The 25,570-nt window shown below is 43.7% G+C and overlaps 1 protein-coding gene across 2 annotated transcripts in view; it reads right to left on the bottom strand.

The window, feature by feature from the left end:
- Positions 1-25,570, bottom strand: part of fndc3ba (fibronectin type III domain containing 3Ba) — a 165,913-nt gene that overhangs the window by 103,592 nt on the left and 36,751 nt on the right. For both annotated transcript variants that reach the window (XM_080751206.1, XM_080751207.1), the window contains exons 2-3: positions 17,411-17,556; positions 12,744-12,819 (exon numbers count right to left, since the gene is read on the bottom strand). In XM_080751206.1, coding sequence (XP_080607332.1) covers positions 12,744-12,819; positions 17,411-17,527 — 193 coding nt within the window. In that variant the 5' untranslated portion in view covers positions 17,528-17,556. The remainder of the gene's footprint in view (positions 1-12,743; positions 12,820-17,410; positions 17,557-25,570) is intronic.

Genomic DNA, 25,570 nt, shown 5'->3' with positions numbered 1-25,570 from the left:
ACACACACCTTAATTTGTTACCAGCCTCTCCACTCATCCCTCGACCTCCCTGTCGAGCCCCCCCCCCCCTTTCTCTTGACCGACACACACTTCCATCCATCCTATCAAGTCAGAGCAAAGCAAAGCACCCATGAATTCAAAACACACTGCAGGGAATTGATATGACGTGTCCAAGACGAGACAGGTAAAAATAATGCACTGAAACTACAACTAAATACATAAAGGACAGTGATATGCATGCATCACTATTCACTACTACCCTTTACTGTACTCTTACAAGGATTTGATATCGTCGTTGTCGGGTAGAGACCCTGTATGTCCAAAACCATTCGTTTTGTGTTTATCATTTTGAAAATGATTTAAAATAGTGAAAATAGACGATCTACAAGCACACAATGCCTCGCGGTGTGAGACGTTGTGTGCTTGTAGATCTGCTATTTGCGTGCGTGCGTACAAGGTTTCTGCCCGACAGTGACGATATACTATGTCAGTGACGTCATTACGTGCGCGTCCCGCGTCTTAGACGTGTTCACGTTGCCTAGAGACGCATTCACGTCATTGTCCTGAGGTCCCACGGACGCATCGCCTCCATTGGAGTCCACGTTAAAATAATTTACCACGTCGCGAAAAAAATAAATATTTTAAAAAGTCCACAGACGCCACCATTGTTCATGGGTGAAGGCATGCTACTTTACCCTACGTTAACACAAATGAAATCCGCGTAGAAAGTCTTAAAACAGACGATAGAACTAACGACAGTGTGTGTTTTGAATCCACCGACGCCATTTTGTGCGCCCGTGCATGGTCACAGAATTCAATGGGTGCCTGAGTTTTAGCGTAGCACCGGGCCGCTCTCTGACCATAGTGGCACAGCGTGTTAGGTGATACACCAAAAAGGGTTCCCCCACAGAACGTGTATGGCAAGGCACGGCGCAGAAACGTGACGTCTCTACACTGCAGCAACATGCGCATTGACAACGAGTGGTCTCCGAAAATAACTTGAATAAAAAAAGAAACTTTGATGATTGTTGTGGTTATTTTGGCATAAAATGCCACCAAGGAAGAAATTGAAGCCTGTTGCTGGGCAATGCACAACAGAGTTTATTTTATTTATTTTTGAGCTAATGTTCTGTATGCTTAATTGAGCTGTGCATAATGCACCACACACAACACTTTATTGTCTGACTTGATTTGAGCTCATGGATGTACCACAGTTTAAGAAACACAGGATAAGATGTTGATTTCATTTGTGCAATTTAATTTAATTTATTACTGTTTACTGTCTTAATTATACTTTATTTTGGTGCTATTTTATTTTAGATACACTGTTCTGTTTGCACTGTTCCATGTCTGCATTCTTTGGAAGTATTAAAATTGTAAGATTTGGAATTGTGGTTCATTTCTTTCAGACACATTTCTACGTAACATGAACATAACCATATAATAACCAATTCAAGTTAAATGCTGCACTTTGTCAAAAATGACATGACGCGTTGAATTTTCGTGGGACCCATAAAATATCCCTGGGACTCATCCGAAAGACCCTTCTTGGGTCCCGGGACTCATTACATTAAAAACCTATCAACATCACTGCTATGTTGATAGTTTTTCAACTGAATGTGAGTAGAGCACTATGCAGACAGTACAGACAGACAGAGTGAAGAGAGGGAATGAGAGAGAGAATTAGGAATGGGGAAGGAGAGACGTTGAGAGGCAGAGGAGTAAAGTAGAGGAGGAGGAGGAACGGAAGGAGGGAGAGAGGGAGAGAAGGGGGAAGAGAGAAGGTAAGAAAGAGGGAGAGGAGGAGTGAAGGAGATAAGGAGGAAAGGAGACAGAGGAGTGAGGGAGGAGTGCTCCAGCTGTACCCTGAGCTTCCAGGGAGCCAAGAATTCCTTCCCTGGAAAAGCACTCTTTCTCTCTCTCTGCCAGTCATCTCTCTCTCTCTCTCTCTCTCTCTCTCTCTCTCTCTCTCTCTCTCTCTCTCTCTCTCTCAGACACACACTCTGGAAAATTCTGACAACAGTCACACACACACACACACACACACACACACACACACACACACACACACACACACACACACACACACACACACACACACACACACACACACACACACACACACACACACACACACACACACACACACACACACACACACACACACACTGAGTGCAGCTCTCTTTCACACACAAACATACAACCCTACAAAGACAGCCATAGTATTCTCCAGAGTTCTTCTGACCCACTCCCCACCCCTGTGTCGCCCCAAGTGGTCCAGTCCTGACAGTGAGTCAAGCCTTCCCCTGGAGCTGGCAGACCAAACCAAGTCAGCAGCACAGGGGTTGCTAGGGTCATCTCACAGAGGAAGTGGCCTCGCCCGGAATGCATGGCAACAGACACGACCAGACATGCAGAGTCTCAGTCTCTCGCTCTCTCTCTCTCTCTCTTTATTTACCTTCTCTTATTCTATCATTTTGTTTCCAACCCCCCTTTCCTCTCCCTGCCTCTTCATGCCCTACTGTGAGGGCATTGAGTTTATGTCGGGGCAGGCAGGGCATACTCCGACAACCAACTAACCACCCACCCACAGCCACACACACGCACGCACGCAAACACAAACTCTACCTACCTACTCTACCTACTGCCAATCCTCTGCTCTTGTTTCTCACATGACACCCAAAAAAGAGTGGGAAAGAATCAGAAAAGAAGACCGGGATGTGCCATGCACGCACGCACACACGCACACGTACACGCACACACACACACACACACACACACACACACACACACACACACACAGTGCCCAGAGGGGCCACATTCCATTATACGCCACCTGGAGAGGTAGTCCGTTCCCATGGAGACCATTTTCCCAAACCCAACAGGACATAAGTAGGGTGGAGAACAGACACACGTGCACACACCACAGATAGACACAGAGCTCATTTCATTCTAGCCCAGGGAATAAGCCCTTTTGGAGATATCCACCTCTGCAGACAGACAGACATCTTCACTTCTTCTTTCCACACTGTCCATCCATTGGAAATAGATAAGCATTGCTACAGTCATGTGACTGTATGCAAATACCACCATGCATACATGTACAGTTTTCTCTCTGTTTCTCTCTGTCTCTTTGTGTCCACAAAGCTCTTTTCTGCCAAAGTAGAGAATGATATAAAACAGGGGTCTTCAACAGGGAGTCCGGGACACCTAGGGGGTCCTCAGAGTTACTACAGGGGGTACTCCAAATTGTTGTGTGATAGAAACTTTTTTTCTCCTTTTTTATATGAACTGCTTGAACCCTAGTGTCATATTTGGAGAACTTAAGCCAAAAATAGCTGATCTACAAGCTTGCAAGGCGTTGTGAGCTTGTAGATCGGCTATTTTCGGCAAAGAGATTTGGTGTAGAACGATGAAACTATATGGAATCTATGAGAAGGTTGTGGGGGTCCCTGCTTCATCTCTCTCTCAACTAAGGAGAAAACGTTGAAGACCCCTGATATAAAATATACCATGCAGTCTTCATCTGTATTGATTTAGCGCAGCAAGCTAAGCAAGCTCCCCACAGCATTAGACAGACGGTACATGCTATGCTATCTCAATGTTCAACATAGCTCAAATACATGGGGGGAATAAATAATATTATCATCATTATTATTATTTTTATTATTGTTGTCAGTTAGATTGTCAGTTATATTGTGTTTACTGGACCCCCTGGTACACCCTCAAGCACTCCTGGGGGTCCCTGGACCCCACGTTGAGAACTGCTGGTCTAGTAGTACACATGACTGGAAAGACAATAAGGCTTTATTACCTCATAGTGAATAAGACATGTGCTGTCAATAGTGCTGATAGATCCCATAACAACCACCTCCAGGTTACTAAAAGGCAGCGGGGCCTGCTAGAACCAGAACATCAAATTAAAGCCTTTTTCTGAGAAACACATATTTGTATGCTCTCTCCCCCATGGCTTGTTTAGGGCCATCTGGCTTGGTGTAAACACAGGCCAAGAGACTTTCCACCATATTTCTCTCAACCGGCTATTTCCATTAACATCAAGAGTGGTGTAAAGTAACTAAGTACATTTACTCAAGTATTGTATTTAAGTAAAATATATGAGGCCAACCTCAACAGCGGCAATACCGCTGGGTGACCAAGTGGCGCAGTTGAACAGCCTTGAAATTAATGGACATCTCAAGAATTCAGATAGGATAATATAGCTTAATGAAATTAACTACCCAAAGACACCACTCACTTCACTTTCAGTACTTTTACTTCTACTCCACTACATCTCAGAGACAAAAACATTACTATTATTTCACTACAATTATTTGAAAACTTTTAGTTACAAGTTACTTTGTAGATTTGTATTACTATTACAAACCAACATTAACCACTAGCCCTATATACATTTCAAGCTCACAATGCATCACACTGCGTCGTATTGTGAGCTTGTAGATCTGCCATTTGTATACATTTGAAAACTTGTGAAATGGGACATTCTGCATAATGAGTACTTTCTACTTTTGGTACTTTAAGTACATTTTGTTGCCAATACTTTTGTACTTTTACTCAAGTACATTTTGAATACTGGACTTTACATTTAACAAAGTATTTCTACATTCTACATTTCTGCAGTTACTTAAGTAAAACATTCGAGTACTTTTTCCACCGCTGAGGAATAGCATTATGAATATCAGTCGTCAGAGCTTACCTAATGGCAAAGTGCCAATGAGACAACGTGCGAGAGAGAGAGAGAGAGAGAGAGAGAGAGAGAGAGAGAGAGAGAGAGAGAGAGAGAATCATAGGGGGAGACAGTAGAGGCGATAGTGCCTACAGACAGGCACAGAATGAAAGAGGGAAGGAGAGAAATGGCTTACATCTGTCAATAAAAGATGAAAGAGACCTTGACATGATGCACGCTCAGTTCTGACCAGATGACGGACACTCACACGCACACGCAAGTGCACGCACGCACGCACACACACAGCTGCTGCAGACCACATCACTGAGACCAGAGGGGCAGTGTCAGCTCCAACCATTTAAGATGGCCTATAGAACTCAACTGATTGCTGGAGCATAGCCTCCATCATCATCGAATCACACTTTAGACTCAAACACAGAGGCTGGGCTAGCAGCAGCAGAGTACAATCTCACGGCTCACGCTCCAAAACCACGTATTTTTACATCGGTGGTGAACCATATATAAACATCGATTTTGTGCCGTTGCTAGCCGTTCATGATGCTTGCAGTGTCAAAACGTACATACTCTTAGCATGGCAGTTAACAGCAGTAAGCAGGCATACTGACCCATGTAGACGTAGATTCATTGACACCAGTAACAGAGCTGACCAGTAACATTCACAGGCATTGACAAGAGACTTGCCCACCTGCCCCTGGCAGGTAAATAAAACTTTCGGCAGGTAGTTTGCTTTCAGGTTGCCCGACCGGGCAAGTGCTAGTTTGAAAGGGGAAGCAACAGTCTATAAACACAGCACGAGATATCTGTCTAAACACCTGAACGTGGCCAAAGCGCTCAGTCTTCTTGTCTGTGGAATGTAAAATAAAAGCAATGTTTACCTATTATGTGCTGTTTTCACTGCTATACTTAAAAATATAAAATAGGTGTGAACCCATAGTCATATTCAATCATAACTATGTAGGATAAAAAATTACTTTTCGGGTAAGTGGGCATGACCTTTTGGCAAGTAGAAAATGAACTGTACTTGCCTAACGGGCAAGTGCCTCTGAGACCTTAGTGTCAACCCCTGGAATCATTCATCACCAATAGTAACAGAGGTGACAGTAACATTCATCATCACCAATAGTAACAGAGGTGACAGTAACATTCATCATCACCAATAGTAACAGTGGTGACAGTAACATTCATCACCACATTCATCACCACCTGTAACTATATGGGACGATAAGCGAGATTATCGTTTATCGTGATATAAACCACTCACAATAATTGTATCGTGGAGATTGAATTTATCGTGGTATCGTCCTCCGTCATGCACTGGGATCAATTCACTTTTTGCCGAGCTGCATATCTGGTACCACTTAAACCCACTATAATTGGTAAAAGGTACTTATAATATACATACTTGATACAGTCTTTTTTCACTCTATCAAATGTCTTGCGACGCGTTGTGAGCTTGTAGATCTGCTATTTTTTGGCAAATGTTCCGCCCCAGGATGGATTTTGATTATTGCAATAATATGGTAAATCGTCCAATCCCTATAACAGAGGTGACCGGTGACATTCATCACCAATAGTAACAGGGGTGACAGTAACATTCATCACCACCAGTATCGGAGGCGTTTGTCTGACCAATACTGTGGCCAAGGGGCAACGTGATGTCACATCCTCCCTGGTGAGGCACAGCTTCCTGTCCGTTACCCTATGGCCTCATCATCCCTCATAAAACGCCAACAAAGAGCAAACAACACAGCAAAAACCCACCACCTCGTAAAACACACACACACACACGCACACTCACGCACGCACGCACACATTCCAGAGCAGGGTGCTCTCACACCCTCCAGAGTCTTGTCCTTTGATGTGAGTGTGGGAAAGCTCAGGGGAATGGTCTTGGGGGGAGCGAGAGGCAGGGGGTGGTGGGTAGGGGGGGCAGAAAAAGTACTCAAATTCTTTACTTAAGTAAAAGTGTCAATACCACAATGTAGAAATACTCCATTACAAGTGAAAGTCCGGAATTCTAAATTTACTTGAGTAAGAGTGCAAAAGTATTGGTATCAAAATACACTTAAAGTACCAAAAGTAGAAAGTTCGCAGCTTGTAGATCAGCTATTTTCAAACGGCTGAAATGTATATAGGGCTGAAGTGGTTAATGCATGTTTTATAATAATAATAATCATCACAATCTACAAAGTAACAAGTCACTAAAGTTTTCAAATACTTGTAGTGGAGTAAAAGTAATAATATTTGCCAATGAGCTGTAGTGGAGTAGATGTACAAGTACTGAAAATCTTAAATACTCTACAGTAAATGTACTTCGTTACTTTCCACCACTGGAAATCTTGCCCTATTTCTGCCCCCCTGCATAGGGAGAGAGGGGGCAATGAGGGCAGGGTGGGGAGTGTGGAGTAGTGGTGGGCAAAACCATTAATTTCAGTGAACGAATCATTTTGTTCAAGGCAATGATCAGTTTAAATGACTCGTTCATCGTTCAGTGGCGCTTCCCTGCCGGGTCTCGCACTAAGACCACTTCAGCCCTAAATACATTTCGGCAGAGGGGTGAACGAAAGTGTGAACGTAATATTTTAAGGACATGAACGATTCGTTCACGAGTCTCTCTTGTGATTCGTTCTTATGAACGACTCACTCATGCAGGACACATCACTAGTGTGGAGGTATATACACTGGCAATAGGGTGAGAGGGAGAGACACAGATTGGGGGCAGAGGAATAGAAGGGAGGGAGAGAGAGAGAGAGAAAGGAGGAGGGTCACTTGGAGCAGACCTCCGGAGCACTGAGAGGTCGGTCTGTCTAAACAGGACGGGCACGCACGCAGGCGCGCACACCACACACGCGCGCGCACACACACCGCGCACACACACACACACACACGCATACGCATACCCACACGCACACACACACACACACACACACACACACACACACACACACACACACACACACACACACACTAATTAGCAGACTGATAGAGAATAGGCCTTTATGTTGATTCAGAGCCATAGCCCCCGAACTACCGGCCACAATCTTCAACAAAATCCTAGTTCCATTCACTGTAACTCTAATACAAACACAACGACAGAGAGAGAGAGAGATTGAGAGAAATATAATGTAATTCATTTAAATTTACAAAAAAAAAATTGTTACTTACTCACACACTGTCATGAAGGTTTTATACCAATATACCAAGTGAATGCAAAATACTGAAATACCGCTGTCAACTTTCAAACATAACTATTTCTGATAGAAAAGGCACACTTTTTATAGTTTAAGTTAGTCCTCCCTCAAAGTTGCATTGTAATACAGCTCTGTTTATTTTATTCCTATTTATTCAATATTTATTTGTACATACATTGTTTTGTTTTGATTAATCCCTATTCTTTCTACAAGAGGCTGAGCTGTCAGAAAGTACATTATTCCAAGTTGAGAAAGGATCACTTTGCGAACGGGAGGGCAGAGAGAGAAAAAGTACTCAAATGTTTTACTTAAGTAAAAGTATCAATACTGCAATGAAGAAATACTCCTGTTGCAAGTAAAAGTCCTCCAAAATTCAAAATGTACATGAGTAAAAGTACAAAAGTATTGGTATCAAAATGTACTTAAAGTACATAAAGTAAAAGCACAAAATGTTTGATAATAGCAGATCCTGGCACTTGGCCTTTGTGCCTCAAAAACTTGACAACACTAAAGGCCAAGTGGCTTTGACCCTAAAATCACAAAATTCCAGGCCTCACCAACACGCCACCCTGAGATGAAAAGACTGCGCATCTCCCCGTCAGTTAACGATTATGCATGAAAATGGGACATCTAAAAAGGGACTGATTGTGTACAAATTCAATGTAAACGTTAGGACACCGGGGTTGATGAGGTTGACCTATTTTGAGCATGTCAACGTAGGCGAAAATGTACAAAGGTGTTACAAAAATTACAAAAACTGTCTACAATCTACAAGCTCACAACGTGTCACGTTGCTAGAGTGAGAGGTCTTTTCGCCATGTGAAGCCGTTATACAACAAAGCAGAACATAGCTGGCTTAAGTGGTCAACAGAGAAACAACAACAGAATTACAGCAGTTGTTATTATTAGCCCGACCAAGAGAACTGCAAAACATCTAGCCCAGAGGTTCTCAACCTTTTCAGGCCACGACCCCCAAAATTAGCATATTTTAACTGGGGACCCCCCACCCTGACAAGCACTAGAGTTGAGGCATTACAATTTGTATAACACGGTTCTATTGTGAAAATAGACGATCTACATGCTCACAACGCCTCGCAACTATTTCAAATTTTTGCCTCTAATACTGGCCAATGTGTAATTTGTCATTTTAGAGGTATTAAAACGTCCTTAAATTGTCACTTTAGAAATGTGCAGATACCCTCTATACACTTAAACTTTATGTTGGTTTGTTTACTGTTGAGAGAGAAAACAATGTTGCACATTAAGTTAATCATCTGGGGACCCCTCAAAATAATTTGGGGACGCCCCTGGGGGTCCCGACCCACAGGTTGAGAACCACTGATCTAGCCAACCCACATAAATAGCCTCTTTGGTGCAGCAGGTTAGTTCACAGGTAAAGAGAGCAACGCAGAAGTCACAGAAGAGAGGAGAGGAAGGGACGGAAAGGACAAAAAGAGCAATTAAGGGAAGGAAGGACTATATAGGGAGAGAGAGGAAGGAAGCACTGAGAGAGGGAAGGAAAGAGGATGAGAGCAGTGGAAGGAGAGAGAGTGAGAGAGAGAGAGAGAGAGAGAGAGAGAGAGAGAGAGAGAGAGAGAGAGAGAGAGAGAGAGAGAGAAGGCAGGAAGGGGAGGAGAAGGGAGGGAGAAGTTCTGTATGAAAGAATCTCTCTAATGGCTGCTGTGCTGGCGTCTCTAGGCTGGTTCTTGGCTGTGTGTGTGTGTGTGTGTGTGTGTGTGTGTGTGTGTGTGTGTGTGTGTGTGTGTGTGTGTGTGTGTGTGTGTGTGTGTGTGTGTGTGTGTGTGTGTGTGTGTACATGTTTGCATGCACGCACCGCAGTGCAGCAGTTAAACAGAGGTTACTTTATATAAAAGCTGTATCCTGGTTGTGCCCTGAGGTCTCTGTAATCACACACACACACACACACACACACACACACACACACACACACACACACACACACACACACACACACACACACACACACACACAGTATAAATAAGCATACACACAGGCAAATACAAACACATGCACACACACATATGCTCTGTCTACAGAGCACGGCTCGGTTTGCCCTCAAAACACGCTGCCACACTCCACCTCTCATTACACCCAGTGACCTCCTCCCCCAAGATAGAGAGAGAGAGAGAGAGAGAGAGAGAGAGAGAGAGAGAGAGAGAGAGAGAGAGAGAGAGAGAGAGATAGAGAGAGAGGGTGGGGGGGTGAAAAAGAAAGAAATAGTGAGAGACTGAGACATTAGAGACAGACAGAGGCAATGAAAACAGACATACAGACAGACCGTGTTGTCTGTGTGTGGCCCCTCACATTAATAACACATGCATTCAAACATGACCCCATCCAAGGCCACCCACCCAATTGACTGGCAACTGTGGTGACGCACATGCACAACACGCACAGTGCTTTTGGGACTAAATATTTGCATGCACGCACACACACACACACACACTCTCTCCCCCTAGACTATCTACTCAATGCTGTTTGTCCGTCTTTCTGCCAATAAGCCTGTCTGGCTTTGAGGTCCCCATCCCTCCAGTCTATCAATCCATTTAATCTATCCATCCATGGACGATAAATTGTCACTCAAATAATTGCGATTAACGATTTAATTGTGTTTTTGCCGCTGACAATTACATTTCTGTTTGGCTTTTAGGCTTTGAAGTTGCACATGGCAATTATGACACATAACTTAAACATACATAGAAATTACTGACATATTTGACAACTTTATAAAATAACATTGATAGTGGAAATAGCTGATCTACAAGCTCACAACACGTTGCGATGCGGATCACGCCTTGTAGATTTGATATTTCCACTACTTTTTTGAAGTGTTTGAAACTATATTAATATTTCTCCACATGGAAACGATTATGACGATTATGCAAAATAATTGCGATTACCTCAAATAATTGCGATTATACGATTATGTAATAATTGTGACAGCCCTACATCCTACTATCCATCTATCCAACCGTTCATCTATTGACCCATTCTGTCTGTCCAGTCAGTGATCGTACTGTCGATCTCTCCATCTGACATTGTCTGTGACTGAGCTCAGCCTGCGGCGATCCTTCTGATTTCAGGGCCTAAATTGAATTACATGGCGGGCGGAGGAGGGGAGGCGCAGTGTAATTAGCTACAATAACAGAGAATGGGGTTTAGGGGGGAGGGTGGGATGAGGGGAGCCCGTGTCTAGGCCAAGTCTCTCTCTCTCTCTCTCTCTATAGAGATCTTCACTAAAGAGAGAGAGACAGACAGAAAAACGGGGAATTCTACAGAGACATAGTGGGAAAAGGGAAGAAAGAATATGAGAAAAAGAGGAGGGGGTGAACAGACTGAGAGAGCCTGAGACAGACACAGATTGAGAGACAGAGAGAAAACAACGGCCTCCTTTCACAGAGCACCCTTTGGTAGCTCAGTCCCTGCTGATGTCATCAAAGTGAGACAAGCACCCCTGCACAAGAGATGGAGGGGGGGATTCCCCTGTGACATCTACCTCTGCTCTCTTCATCTCAGAGTCACCGCGTTTTCATTAGCTGGTGTCAAGTAGCCAGCAAGGGATTCGGTGGCTGGCTTCCCTGTCCCCTGGTGGAAACCAACCCCACTGTCTGTTTTCTACTATAGCTTACAGCAGTGGTTCTCAACCTGTGGGTTGGGACCGCTGGGGGGGGGTCGCCAAATTATTTTGGGGGGTCCCCGGATGATTAACTTAATGTGCAACATTGTTTTCTCACTCAACAGTAAACAAACCAACATAAGGTTTAAGTGTATAGAGGGTATCTGCACATTTCTAAAGTGACAATTTAAGGACTTTTTAATACCTCCGAAATGAAAAATTCAACATTGGCCAAATTGTCAAATATTAGAGGCATACATTGTGAAAATAACTGGGGGTTCCCAGTTAAAATATGATTATGTTGGGGGTTGCAGCCTGAAAAGGTTGAGAACCACTGGCTTACAGCACAACAAAATCCAGAGTGGTAGAAGAGATAAATTACTGTTTGTGATTTTAGCTACTGTATGTGTGCCATGTCCAGGCGGGGAGAAAGAATGATAATGAGAAAGATAGGATGACACACACACACTTTTTCTACCGAGACACAAACACACTCTGCTTCCACTACCCACTGTTGATCTATCTCGTCAACTCACCTATAGAGGGTATGCACATGCATAAAGTGAATGGCAAATCGAGTGGCAAAGTGAGTGGCAACGTGAGTTTAACGTTGTTTAATGCAATCAGATGGGACATTTCTGTTTGAAGGTATGGGCTGTCAAGGCCAGAAAGTAGTTTTTTGCCACTCAGTAGGCGTTCCCGCATAACTTCCGGGTATGATGATGATATCACGTGAATACCCTCTATATAGATCTTACAACATTCAGGTTAGTGTGAGAGTGGGTGACGTCAGTAAAAACCTGACTCATGGAATCTGGTTCAGCAAAGGGGTCACAGAAGAAAAATCCAAATTCTCTGATCCATGGAGACTTCAAAATGAACCCATGCCATAATTTGCAACAGCTGTCAAATTAAAAGGCCCATTAATCCTTGTTGGTTAAACGAATGGCCCTCATATCATGAAACCACACATCATCAATGAAGCTCAGACCAAGCTACATTGCATAAAAAACAAAACAAACTTCAAGCGAACCTCTGAAACAGAACTTTCTGGCTTGTATAGCAAGCACATGTACGACACAAAGAGCACAGTGACACTAATGAGTATTAGGACAAAGTCCCCACAAAGCAGAACCCAGTGATGAGGTCATCAGAGAGTGCCTGTGCGGGCTATGTGTTAAAACTATGATGTAATAATGGCGCGACTCACCCTGGATGCATTGCAGCGAGCCGTCCTCAGCCCGGATGGTAAACGTCTCCCCCGGGTTTACCTGCACCAGTATCACCTACACACACACACAGAGAGAGATCAGACAAAATTAAGTAAAAACTTAGACAATAATCAGAGAAATTAATAATCTGCCAGACTAATTGTGCCGTCAAGTGAGATGCCAAGTCAAGTTTCACAAGTTGCACTTAATTCCCAGGTCGACCAGCCAGTCCCACAGAAATAAGGGTGCAGACGCACAGGTCAACGAGTTCACAGGGTTGGATGAGGGTTTGTGTAATAGTTATGCCTCAGATGGGATCCAACAGCCTAAACACACCCAACGCATAAACCCAAGGCAACACACGCACACACACACACACACACACACACACACACACACACACACACGTACACTTATAAACATCTGCATAGAGTGAGTCTGCACCAATACTCTCCCTTAAGACATTAAGCGCTACGGTGGTACATGCGAGCACATCACATGTGTGTGTGTCGTGTGCATGCATACATACATGTGATCGCACATCTTACCGTCATATTCTCAGCATAAAGATCGTTGAGTGTGTACACATGGCTGTAGACATGGAACAGGTGGCCCTCCATCACGTGCACACACATGTACGCACACACACAGACATGTACACACACACACACAAGCCGTCTAGCTCAACAGGTACAATCCTCAAAGCCTGCGGTGTTCATCCTATATCGTCCATATGCTCTCCCATCTCAGCACCAACCTTCCCCTCTCCCTTACACATACACACACACGCACACACACTTACTTTCTCTCCCTCACAGACACACACATACTTCCTGCTCCTGTCTGCTGCGGCGGCTGCTGTTGCTATGGGAACCTGTGCCTAGTACAGGGCAACCCACATCTCCTAAGGACGGAGAAAACCCCTGTCACACACACACACACACACACACACACACGCACGCACGCACGCACGCACGCACGCACGGTTTGTGTGTGTATAAACTTACACAAGCGGTGTATTGAGACCGTAGATCGCAAGTATACTATGAAAACCGGCACATCTCTTGTCCACCCATCTCTGTACGTCACGCCTGACTGACACTGTGGTTCTATGGGTTTGTCTGTGGTTCTATGGGTTTGTCTGTGGTTCTATGGGTTTGTCTGTGGTTCTATGGGTTTGTCGCTCTGACATCATGCTCAGATGTCACTGTGATGTCAGGGGAACCACTCTTAACAGAATGGGTTTTTGCCGCTCTGACATCACGCTCTGGCTTGATGTCCCTTTTATGCCCATATATTTTATGCCCATATATAGTCAACAATGTGATGTCAGAACATGCCCATATATGGGCATTCCCAGATCACACTTGCAAATGATTTACGTCCTTGTCCGGTTTATGACCATATATGGAGATCCCTGTTCCGATGTCATCAATATTAAGGGCATATCTGGGAATGCCCATATTCGGTAATGCCCATATATGGGCATGTTATGACATCACATTGTTGACTATCATGCAGGGGTCTCCATATATGGGTAACTGGTCCGATATACATCACTGGCCAGATGGCCAAGAATTGGCATGACCTCGAGGTCGCATGTCGCCCTGAGGCGTCTTACTAGTAATAATTGTCAAACCGTCAAAAGATGGATTTGTGATGTTTTGATAAGAGAATACTATACTGATGTAAATGACAAATGCATATATGGTGTATGCCGGTGTATACATTTGCACACATACTCAAAGCAGGATGCACACATGGCACTGTGTGCAAGCACAGTCATAAAAACCCAACGAAACATACACTGACACTCACACATGCCCAATGGACACATAGTATATAGAGAGACACACAAACATAATACAAAAAATACACAAACACAGACAGGCAAATGTACACAAGCACAGACACATGCACACACCGGCCTATCTATACAGTGGTGGATGAATATAGTAAATACTAAAATATTTCAAAAGTACAAATTACTAAGTAATTTTCTGACTTTTCTGAAATGTTCAGAAATGGTGAAAAATAGCAGATGTACAAGCTAACAATTTTCACTATATTTGAAATAGGGCTTAAGTGATTCATTCATAATGTAACATTTTGCGCAGACCGACAAGTAATAGGCAACGCCAAGAGAGCTAGCTAGTTTGGCAGAGCAAGTTCCGGCCGCGGTCGGTGCAATATATTTTTGTACATTTCGGTCTCAAGAGGTTCGGACAGAAAAGTACAATTATTGTTATCTTTATGTAGCTATCAGCTAGCAAAGTAACAAAAACAAATTGTGTAAAAATGTACTTAAGTACAGTACTCAAGTAAATGTACTTAGTTACTGTCCACCACTGAATCTATATAATTATTGGTCTAGCTCTCGGACAGACTCCATAGTGGGAATCAAGCATTGAAAGTGCAGGGTGCTACGGTGAAACAGGCTCACTAACTGCTGCGTGTTACAGCCAAAGCCATCCCCTAAATGCTATGTGTCACAGCCAAATCACTCCCACTGCGCTTCCCTCTGAGGCCGCGAGGACAGCGGGCGGTGAGAGCGACACACACACACACACACACACACACACACACACACACACACACACACACACACACACACACACACACACACACACACACACACACACACACACACACACACACACACACACACACACACACACACACACACACACACACACACACACACACACACACACACGCTCTCATCATTATCATCATCGCTTTTTCTCTCTCTATCACACGCACACTGTTATAATCCAACTCTGGTACAGCCACTATGGCACCAGCCTTGTGTCAATTAACATAAGGCTTTTGACTGTTCTGCTTTAGTCTGCTAAGAACACAGCCTGGTGTCTGGTCATTTGAAATAGTGCGGGCCTTAAGGGGTTTCGTGTCTAAATCAGTCTAAAAGCGCCAAATTTTGCACAGATGTAGCCCAGTGCATGCTCTAAATATTTAGCTAGGGCACCTGAGTTTGCAACCTTCGGGGTCGCCACAGCGGCCAAATCAAGTTGGGCTCCCATCGACTTTCTATACAGGAGGAAAATAATCTGCTTTAAGTAGGATGTAGGGGTCTAACTATAGGGGTTTGTCATGATTCTGAATCCATTGCAAGCATTTGTTTTGCACAAAAAACCTTCCTTGGGCTAAAAATGGTCCCACAAAATGCCCACAAAACTGTGAAAAGTGATGACTCATCACTAAACCATTGTTTTGTTAGGCCATTTTTAGCCCAAAATTAGCATTTTCTCCCCTTAAGGCCCCGCACTAATAAGGATCCAGGTGGCTCAGCAGAGATTGATGAAGATCAGTCAGTCACACTCAGGTGTGGGGGGGGGGGGGGGGGGGTTGGGGGGGGCAGAGGGAGCGATAGATGAAGAGGAAGAATGGAGAGAGAGAGACGGAAGAGGTAGAGATAGAGGAAGAGAGAATGGAAGGAAGGGAGAGGAGAGAGAGCTAGAGAGAGAGAGAGAGAGAGAGAGGTTTGTGTATGGGGGGTGTAACTCAACCACAGGTCTGAGTCAGATCAATGAAGTCTTGTATTCAGGCTGTCTGTAAATGTGTCTTGTTTCTTTACTGACAAGGTGCAACAAGTGTGTGTGTGTGTGTGTGTGTGCGTGTGTGTGTGTGTGCCTGTATCTTAGATTGAACGTGTGTGTGTGTGTGTGTGTGTGTTGTGTGTGTGTGTGTGTGTGTGTGTGTGTGTGTGTGTGTGTGTGTGTGTGTGTGTGTGTATACGTGGATGAGTGAGTGAGTGAGTGTGCGTGTTGGCTAACCGCATTCAAAATGTCTACTGGCTCTTGCACTGAATGATTCATGTGTGTGTGTGTGCGTGCGCGCGCGTGTGTGTTGACACTTTGAAGCATGTCACAGTGATTAAATGTTTGTTTGTGTGTGGGTGTGCGTGTGAGTGTGCGCCACTTGTGTGTCTGTTCCTCGAACAAGCACATGACAAGCCTTTTACTGTAACAGCTTGGCAGCTGAACGTCACAACGATCCCACCAAACGGTCCACATGCAGAATGACGATGTGTCTCTTTGATGTGTGTGTGTGTTTGTTTGGTCTGTGTGTGTGTGTATATGGAATTACTGAAGAATGTTGAAATGGAAAGGTGCATGTGCCTTCAACAAGGGCATGTGTTCACATTCACAACGGAGACGTGTGCAGTAGGGATGGGACGATTAGCGATATTATCGTTTATCGTGATAAAAAACACTTTCGTCATTGTCGACACTTCGTTATTTTCAACCTATCGTCCTCAGTCATGCACTGGGATCAATTCACCTTTTATTTGCCGAGCTGCATGTCCGGTACCACTTAAACCCTCTATGACTGGTAAGAGGTAATTATAACATATGTACTTGATACAGTCTTTTTTTCACTCTCTATCAAATGTCTTTGCTAAAAAATAGCCGTGTGAGCTTGTAGATCGGCTATTTTTTGGCAAATGTTCCGCCCCAGGATAATGGACTTTGATTATCGCGATAATATTGTAAATCGTGATAATGACATTTTCATATCGTCCCATCCCTAGTGTGCAGGATTAAGCATGTACTCTGTGTGTGTGTGTGTGTGTGTGTGTGTGTGTGTGTGTGTGTGTGTGTGTGTGTGTGTGTGTGTGCGCATGTGTGCGTCTGAGTCTGAGTACCTGCTGCGCTGCGTCACCATTAACCATGTGCTGCATGAGCGGGACCTCCCCATTCAGGAGGGAGGGCGGAGCCAAGTCCAGCGGCATCTGGTCTGTCATCATCATTGTGACGTACATTCATGGAGAAATTCACTCAACTGCCCTACCTGGAAAGTACACAGAGAGAGAGAGAGAGAGAGAGAGGAATTAACAACATCATTCAAACAGTTAACACGCACAAATGCATATAGAGAGAAACAAATGTGAAACATAAAGAACAAGAAAGAACAAAAGAGAAAGGAAAAAAGAAAGAGAGAGAGAGAGAGGGAGAGAGAGAGAGAGAGAGAGTGGAAAGTTGGCATGTTTTAGCATGCACTTAAAGCATTTTTGCATTGAAACACATTTGGAGTTGAGGGGGTGGGGGGAGGGGGGTTAGGCACGAATTCAAAGCTGTCGTCATGAAAAAACAATACAGAACCGCAACTAAAATGGAAAGGATTTAAACCTCTTTGGAGAATAAACGGAATATAGATTTCACTGAATGATCATAGTCTGAACACAATGGATGAGTCAGCATAAATGCACCTGGCGTTGACTCGGCAAATAGCAAACCATTACATTGAAACGCGCACACACACGTCACACGCCCACATCAGGAATAACAAGGAGAGAAACTCTGCGTGGGTCTGTTGGTGTTGACAGAAAAATAAACAGCTGAACTGAAGCGGTGCGAGGCGGTTTCTTTTACTAAAATAACTGTAAAAAAATAAAAAGCACAGCAAAAAAAAAAAAAAAAACAGAATCTGAAAAAAGAGGGGAAAAAAAACATCCCAGAGGCTATTTATCTTGGGAGGAAAATAACAAAGCTTTATCTAATTGGCTACAGGGTAAGAATAGAAACTTAGCTGACATGTGTTCATTTGGTTTTATTCTGACCCAGGTCATAACCTAAAGCCTAGAAGGAAAAAGCACAGGGGCTTATGCACGCACCACACACAAACCACATAGATAAACATGAACCACCACAGCACGATGCAGCTCCAATACACTTATGTCACCAGTATTACGTACACGACCCCTGGGAAAGATATGGGAAATTATATATTTATACACACATGTACTTGCAAAACGTGCCCTGCGCATAGTACACATTCCCACACGTACACCAGCATCACTAGAGGCAGCCCTTACACACACACACACACACACACACACACACACACACACACACACACACACACACACACACAACACATGCGCACAACATTATACTGAACACACAATACAAAGCCCAGGCAGGCTTAATGCCAGAGATAGATGTTTGAATGATGTAGGCTAGGTGGTGATTTAATGGGATCCTGTTGAGTGAAATCACACTTTAAGACTTCCTGAGTAATGGCCATCATGATGACTAATGGCTATAGGTATGACAAGCAATGTGTAATACAGAAGACCTCCAACAGCTTTACTCTGCAAGGGACCGCACAATGGACTCAACTTATAAAACATGTTTTTTATTTTGTACGAGTTTTGTGTTGGCTTCATAGCACCTGCTAAATAAAAAGTCTCTCTCTCACACACACACACACACACACTCCATATTCACATCCTGTGTACCCACTTGTTACAGTCATTGCAATTTCAATGGCGTCGTAGAATAAATATGTCATATGAGCATCTAGTGTCCAATCCAGTACACTCGATTGCTTCAAATAGCTGACTTTGTCAAGCACTCTATATCGTACCTAGTCTGTATCCTACCTGACACTAAGCCAGGGTCTACATTTCTCAGGGGAAGCGTAGTCAGACTAACCACTGCACATTAGGGCTGCCACTGTGCTTGAAAATTACACATTCGAATCGTTGTCTTAAACATTGACAGATATTTGAGGATTGTATTCAATTATTATTATTATTACACACCTTTGAATCTAAAATCACGCACATAAGGTATATACTGTAAGTGTGTAAGAAGTGGTTAGTACCGTTATATCCACAAGAGGATGCTTCCCGACAATTGTCAGGTTGCAGCTTAAAGTCTACACATTATCATGCATACACACACGCGCGCACACTCACACACACACACAACACACAGGTAATTCCTTTTTGTCATCATCGTGCATTTTGTGCATGGAACAGCCACACAGAGTCACAGACACACAGCTGTTACTAAGAAACGGACGTATACGCAACTCATCGTTCAGCGTACTTCCTTAGAAAAAGGGAGTTAACAGAACACACAGCTGTGGACCAGACTCCTGAAAATCTCTCTCTCTCTCTCTCTCTCTGTGTCTCTCTCTCTGTGTCTCTCTCTGTGTGTGTCTCTCTCTGTGTCTCTTTCTCTGTCTCGGTGTGTCTCTCTCTCTGTCTCAATTTATTTTCTTGCTATGTCCATCTGTTTCTTCCTCACTGTCCGTTTGTATTCCCAGCTTGGCCCGGCCATCCCATGGTAAACACACAGTGAATCCAGGACACATCACAGACAGATGGGAACACCACTATCAGCTCTGCCAGGAAAAATGAATAAGGAAGTGTGAGATGGGGATAAAGGAAGAGGGAAGTTAAGGAAGGGAGGGAGATTCAGTGTCATCTAGCTACCTGGTTATACGACAAAGTATACATTTGCAAAAGAAAGATAATTCGATTAGATTTTAGTATATTCGATGACTAAAATGGTAGCTACGAAAAATATTTGTTAAAAACATGTTTGCCTAATGTGGACACAATCTAATAAATTATTCTCCCGCTGAGAGCTTGCAAATTGGCTATTTCCGCAGTGCATGAAGTATAAACTAGGGTTTAATTAACTACGAGACACTTATTTTTTATGTCTTGACAAAGTATTAGGATCAAATGAATATTGAGGTATCGAGAAAGACAAAAGTGGAGGATAACATTTTAAATGGAATAATTCTGTGTTAGATCCAGGAAACAATGAGCTTGTGTGTGTGTGTGTGTGTGTGTGTGTGTGTGTGTGTGTGTGTGTGTGTGTGTGTGTGTGTGTAGGGATGGGTATCGTTCACCTCTGAATCGATACGATACCTTTTTCGATACCTGGGAATCGATACGATACCTGTTTCGATACTGTTTTCGATACTTTTTTATTTATTATTATTATTATTATTAACTTTTTTCCATAGGCTATTTTACACACCACAATAGGTTATTAAGGCCGCCTAAGACAGCCATTTTCATGTCAAGTAGTAGGCTTACTGTAGTTGATGGGACTACTATTACTGTTACTATGGCTGCTATTTTATATACAAGTGTTTGTCTGCAATAGAACACATTCTTTATACAGCTATTCTATGGCTATACTGTTGACGGTTTATTGTTTTTACTATTATTGTTATTATTATTACCCTCATCATCTTACCTTATCTTAGTTTTTCTTATTATTATTATCACCTCGATCACAACATTGCATTTTGCTTCTTGTCCCTGAGTAGTGACAATAAAACCTTGCTTCTCTTTTTTCTTAAACCTCACATCAACAATTTGCGTTGCTGAATGCAACTCCATTGCGCGTTCGCGTTTACTGCATACATGAACGTGCAGCATGGAGTTACACAGAGGCAGGGTGTCTGCCCTGCGCTGGCGAAACAAACACAAACATGCGTAAAAAGTTTGTTTCAACCGTTACTTTGTTACTTTTTCTAGACGGTCGGAACTAAAGACACATGTACCGCCATACTACACATCTCTCCTGGGACTGTATTCTTTTTTTTATACGACACAGAAAAAGGCTTTCACTTCTTCAACACGGAAAGGGTGAAAGCCAGACAGAGCAGCGAGCGGAGAGGGGGAGAGGCTATGGGGAGAGTAGCTCTGGTCCAGAGCGTTAGCGTGGGACTGGGGAAAGGTGACGATCGATGCTCACACAGTGTCACAGCTGGAGATCATAGCCGTTGGATCATCATAATAATATTATTGGCTATTGTCGGATGTTTTCAGTTGTGGGCCATTTTCACAGTAACGCAACTACGCAAGTTTACTAAAGCAATTCAATGTTGTTACGGATGCGACCGGCCACGGGTACGTTCAAGAGTATCGAAACGAGGTACCGTTTGTTTTTACGTGAACCGATACTCGATAGTACCGACGTCATGCATTCGATACCAATAAAAGTACCGACTTCGGTACCCAACCCTACGTGTGTGTGTGTGTGTGTGTGTGTGTGTGTGTGTGTGTGTGTGTGTGTGTGTGTGCATGTGCGCGCTGTAACTGTGCGTGTGAATGTGTGTGACTAGACAGAAAGGCCTGTGTAAGCATGGAAACTGCCTCTCAAACATAAAGGATGCATAGAGTGAAAATGCACACTAAGCTGTCACACAAACACACACTATTCAGGGCCATTCTGACCTCACAAGCGTTACAGTCATTACTCATACAGTCATTCATGTATTACATACAACACACACACACACACACACACACACACACACACACACACACGATGACTCCAGTCTGTCCGTCCTGACCAAGCACACTAGATCTTCACATCCACTTAACAGACTGTCTGCCCCGCTTCCAGTCTCTCTCTCTCTCTCTCAACTTTTTGCAACGCCCGTCGCCCAGACATTGAAGCAACGCATGCTTTGCACTGCACGACACTTCGCCATGAGCCACTTCACAAGGAACAGAAAAACCACAACAAGGATATGACTGACTGACTGACAGAGAGGAAGAGAGAGAGAGAGAGAGAGAGAGAGAGAGAGAGAGAGAGAGAGAGCGTGCGTGCGTGCGTGCGTGCGTGGTGGAAAAAGTATTCACATATTTTACTTAAGTAAAAGTATCAATACTACAATATAGAAATACTCTGTTACAAGTAAAAGTCTGGAATTCAAAATGTACTAAAGTATGAAAGTGTTGGCATCGAAATGGACTTAAGGTACCAAAAGTAAAAGTACAAAATGTTTGAAAATAGCAGATCTACAAGCTCACAACGCATGTGTGTGTGTGTGTGTGTGTGTGTGTGTGTGTGTGTGTGTGTGTGTGTGTGTGTGTGTGTGTGTGTGTGTGTGTGTGTGTGTGTGTGTGCGCGCGCGTGCGTGCGTGTCGGTAGGTTACACATATACTGAGAACATGACATCATAGGATCATATGACACATTACATATTTCAGGAGGTTACATCCTGCTGACTCACTGAACCACTTACAGTACTTCTAGTGTATAAAGATATGCAGATCTACAAGCTCATAAGGAGCTTGTAAGTCGCGTACTCTATGTCGTATCAAGCTTGAAACACACAATAACATCATGACTCACTGTAGAGTGTAGACGTTAAGGTGCGGCAAAAACAAACGCACCAACTCACTGGAAAGCGCAATCACCACAAATGGTGCATTTCAGCATACCTATTTGTAGTTCATGCTCAAAACTCCCATGGGCTTTTTAAGTCATACGTTGCATGCACAAAGCCTAAACCGTTTTAACAGTCAAAAACCCAATATTGTGAAACCGCGGGTTATAATTTCAGTAATTCGTAATTACATTTCATGACTATGCATGGGATCAGCATCACGCATTGAAGCAGATACTGTTCATTGCAATGTAGCCTTTTGTAATTATAATATGGCATTATGGTACTGTAAATCAAAGTTCAATCAATCACTGTAGCATTCATTATCTTTTCAGTCCAGCACACTTGCATAAACAAAACCGATAACAAACTGTCATTACACCTTGGTAAAACAGAATACATTATTTTTGGGTCAAAACAAACATTAGCATTAGCAATACCAATGATTTAAAGGTCAGAGTTGACAATATAGTAATCTCAAGCAAAGAAGAGATAGGCTGTATCTTGACAACAAACTGGCAGGTGAAAAGGCATCAAAAGTGATCAAAAAAGTAAATCAAATAACTCGATTTTTCGTCATGATTTCCTCTTTTGTCAGCAAAAGTGCAAAAAAGACTGTAGCTGGAGCCCTCATTCAATGCCATTTTGATTATGCTTGCACCTCATGGTTCTCCAACATCTCAGTGTCACCGAAAGCTAAGCTTCAGAGCTCCCAAAACAAACTGATACGACTACTTATCAGCCTCAGGTCCATGACGACCCACCCAATTCCAACACTCTCTGCTACTAGTGTGGGATGGCTCAGGGTAGAAGACCGGGTTAAGAAAACATCTATATGATTGGTACCGGTATTTAAGATGGACAAAGGGACAGTGCTCTCAATACCCTCATAACTGTCTAAAGGGACATTCCCACTGAGCACTATAACTATCATTATAAAAGTATGGTTTAAACAATCTAGTGGATTGCAGTGTTCACACCGACTGTAAAACCTCCCCAACGTGAGTGACACCCACAGCCACAACACAACAGCGACCATGATCTGGTACCTCTCAAATTTAGTAACAAGGGAAAATTCGCATTCTACTACTCAAATCATCCATTAACACATCTACTGCTAGGTAGCTAAAGTGGTGAAACTGGTGGCTTCTTTTGGGCTTGTTTTCATAGATCTAGTCGCTTGTTTCACTCACAGAATGTGGCAACCGGAATAATCCTCTCCCTTTCTCACCAAAACAAAACACAGCTCTAGCTAGCTTTGCTTTGGAGTCGATTGGTATAGTAATTGAGAGTTGAGATTGAGAATATGGTATTTATTTAAAATGTGCAACGGGGAAATGTCTCTGGCTTATTTAGGCTTGCTTCTGCATTGTAGCATACTAGAGGTCCACTACAGTGGAGGATTTACCCCCTCCTCTCTAACGACAGTTAGCAAAGGACGGCAAAAGACAGAACATGTTCAGTTCTTCATCGACGGGTTCCGCTATCAACGGCGAGCGAAACTGGCCTGAAAAACACCTATCAGGAGACCACAAGGGTGTCATTTACTGCCGCCGTTTTCCCTTTTCTCTTTTGTTTGTATTTGTTGATCACATGTATTACTGTGTAATCTTTTATGCTATGTTGATGGAATTGAGTACAAATAGGAACACAAGTATGCTTTTAGACAAATTGTCTTACTGTACCATCATGTGATGGATCAATCAAAACAATGCATCAGAGAGAGAGAGAGAGAGAGAGAGAGAGAGAGAGAGAGAGAGAGAGAGAGAGAGAGAGAGAGAGAGAGAGAGAGGGAGAGAACGAGAGAGAGGTAGAGGTGAACAGGTATCCCGTTCCTGGTCCTGGGTGTGTTATACAGTGTGGAATGCTCTCAGGTGTCATTGCACTGAACTCAATGAGCTCCTATTCACTCCCAACACACACACACACACACACACGCACGCACGCACACACACAAAGACAGGTACACGCTCACACACACAAATCCTGGAGACGCCAAACACCACTCGACTGTTTGGGATTGATTCAATTTCCCATTATACCCCGACGTTATCAGCTGACAACTTTAATCTGCACTGGCATTTAGCTCACACACACACACAGGCCAGGTTGTGTAGATGTACGTGCATTCGTATGCATGCGAGTGATGTGCGTGTGCGTGTGCGTGTGTGTGTATGTGTGTGTGTGTGTGTGTGTTGGGGGGGGTAGCTTCTAAATATGGTGGGAAACTGCCACCCAAACCAGTCCCATTCAAGGCCTGCTCCATTTACAAAAGGTATTCAGTCTACACACACACACACACACACACACACACACACACACACACACACTGGAGTACCTTTGTGAGAGAGCAGAGGGGGGGGCACAGAAGAAGGGGGGGCAAAGGAGAGATGCAGGAATGCTGGGCTTGTGCTTACTTTGAGGCCGCCGTGGACGTGTGCACAGTGCGCACACAGGCGCATGCACGCACACACACACACACACACACACACACACACACACACACACACACACACACACATACATGCAGCGAGACAGAGGGGCTTTATAAAGAGAAGGAAACCTCTTAGGATTCCCATGTCACAGCAGCTTTCTGCACATATGCAGTGTGTGTGTGTGTGTGTGTGTGTGTGTGTGTGTGTGTGTGTGTGTGTGTGTGTGTGAGTCTGTGGAGCCAGAGAGAGAGAGAGAGAGAAGGGAGAATGAGGGGGGGTGATGACTGAAAGAGGATGACCAAGAGGGGAAGAGAGAGAGAGAGAGAGAGAGAGAGAGAGAGAGAGAGAGAGAGAGAGAGAGAGAGAAAACAGGACTTGAATCATATTCTAAAAGGCAGCTCAGTATGAGCTCCTGCGTTGTTTCCCTCTGTGTGTTTGGC

This window comes from Nannobrachium achirus (genome assembly GCF_963921795.1).
Source record: "Nannobrachium achirus genome assembly, chromosome: 20".
NCBI classification, from domain to species: Eukaryota; Metazoa; Chordata; class Actinopteri; order Myctophiformes; family Myctophidae; genus Nannobrachium; species Nannobrachium achirus.
The sequence above is the reverse complement of the archived record's forward strand: the minus strand, read 5'-3'. Positions and strand labels throughout refer to the sequence as shown.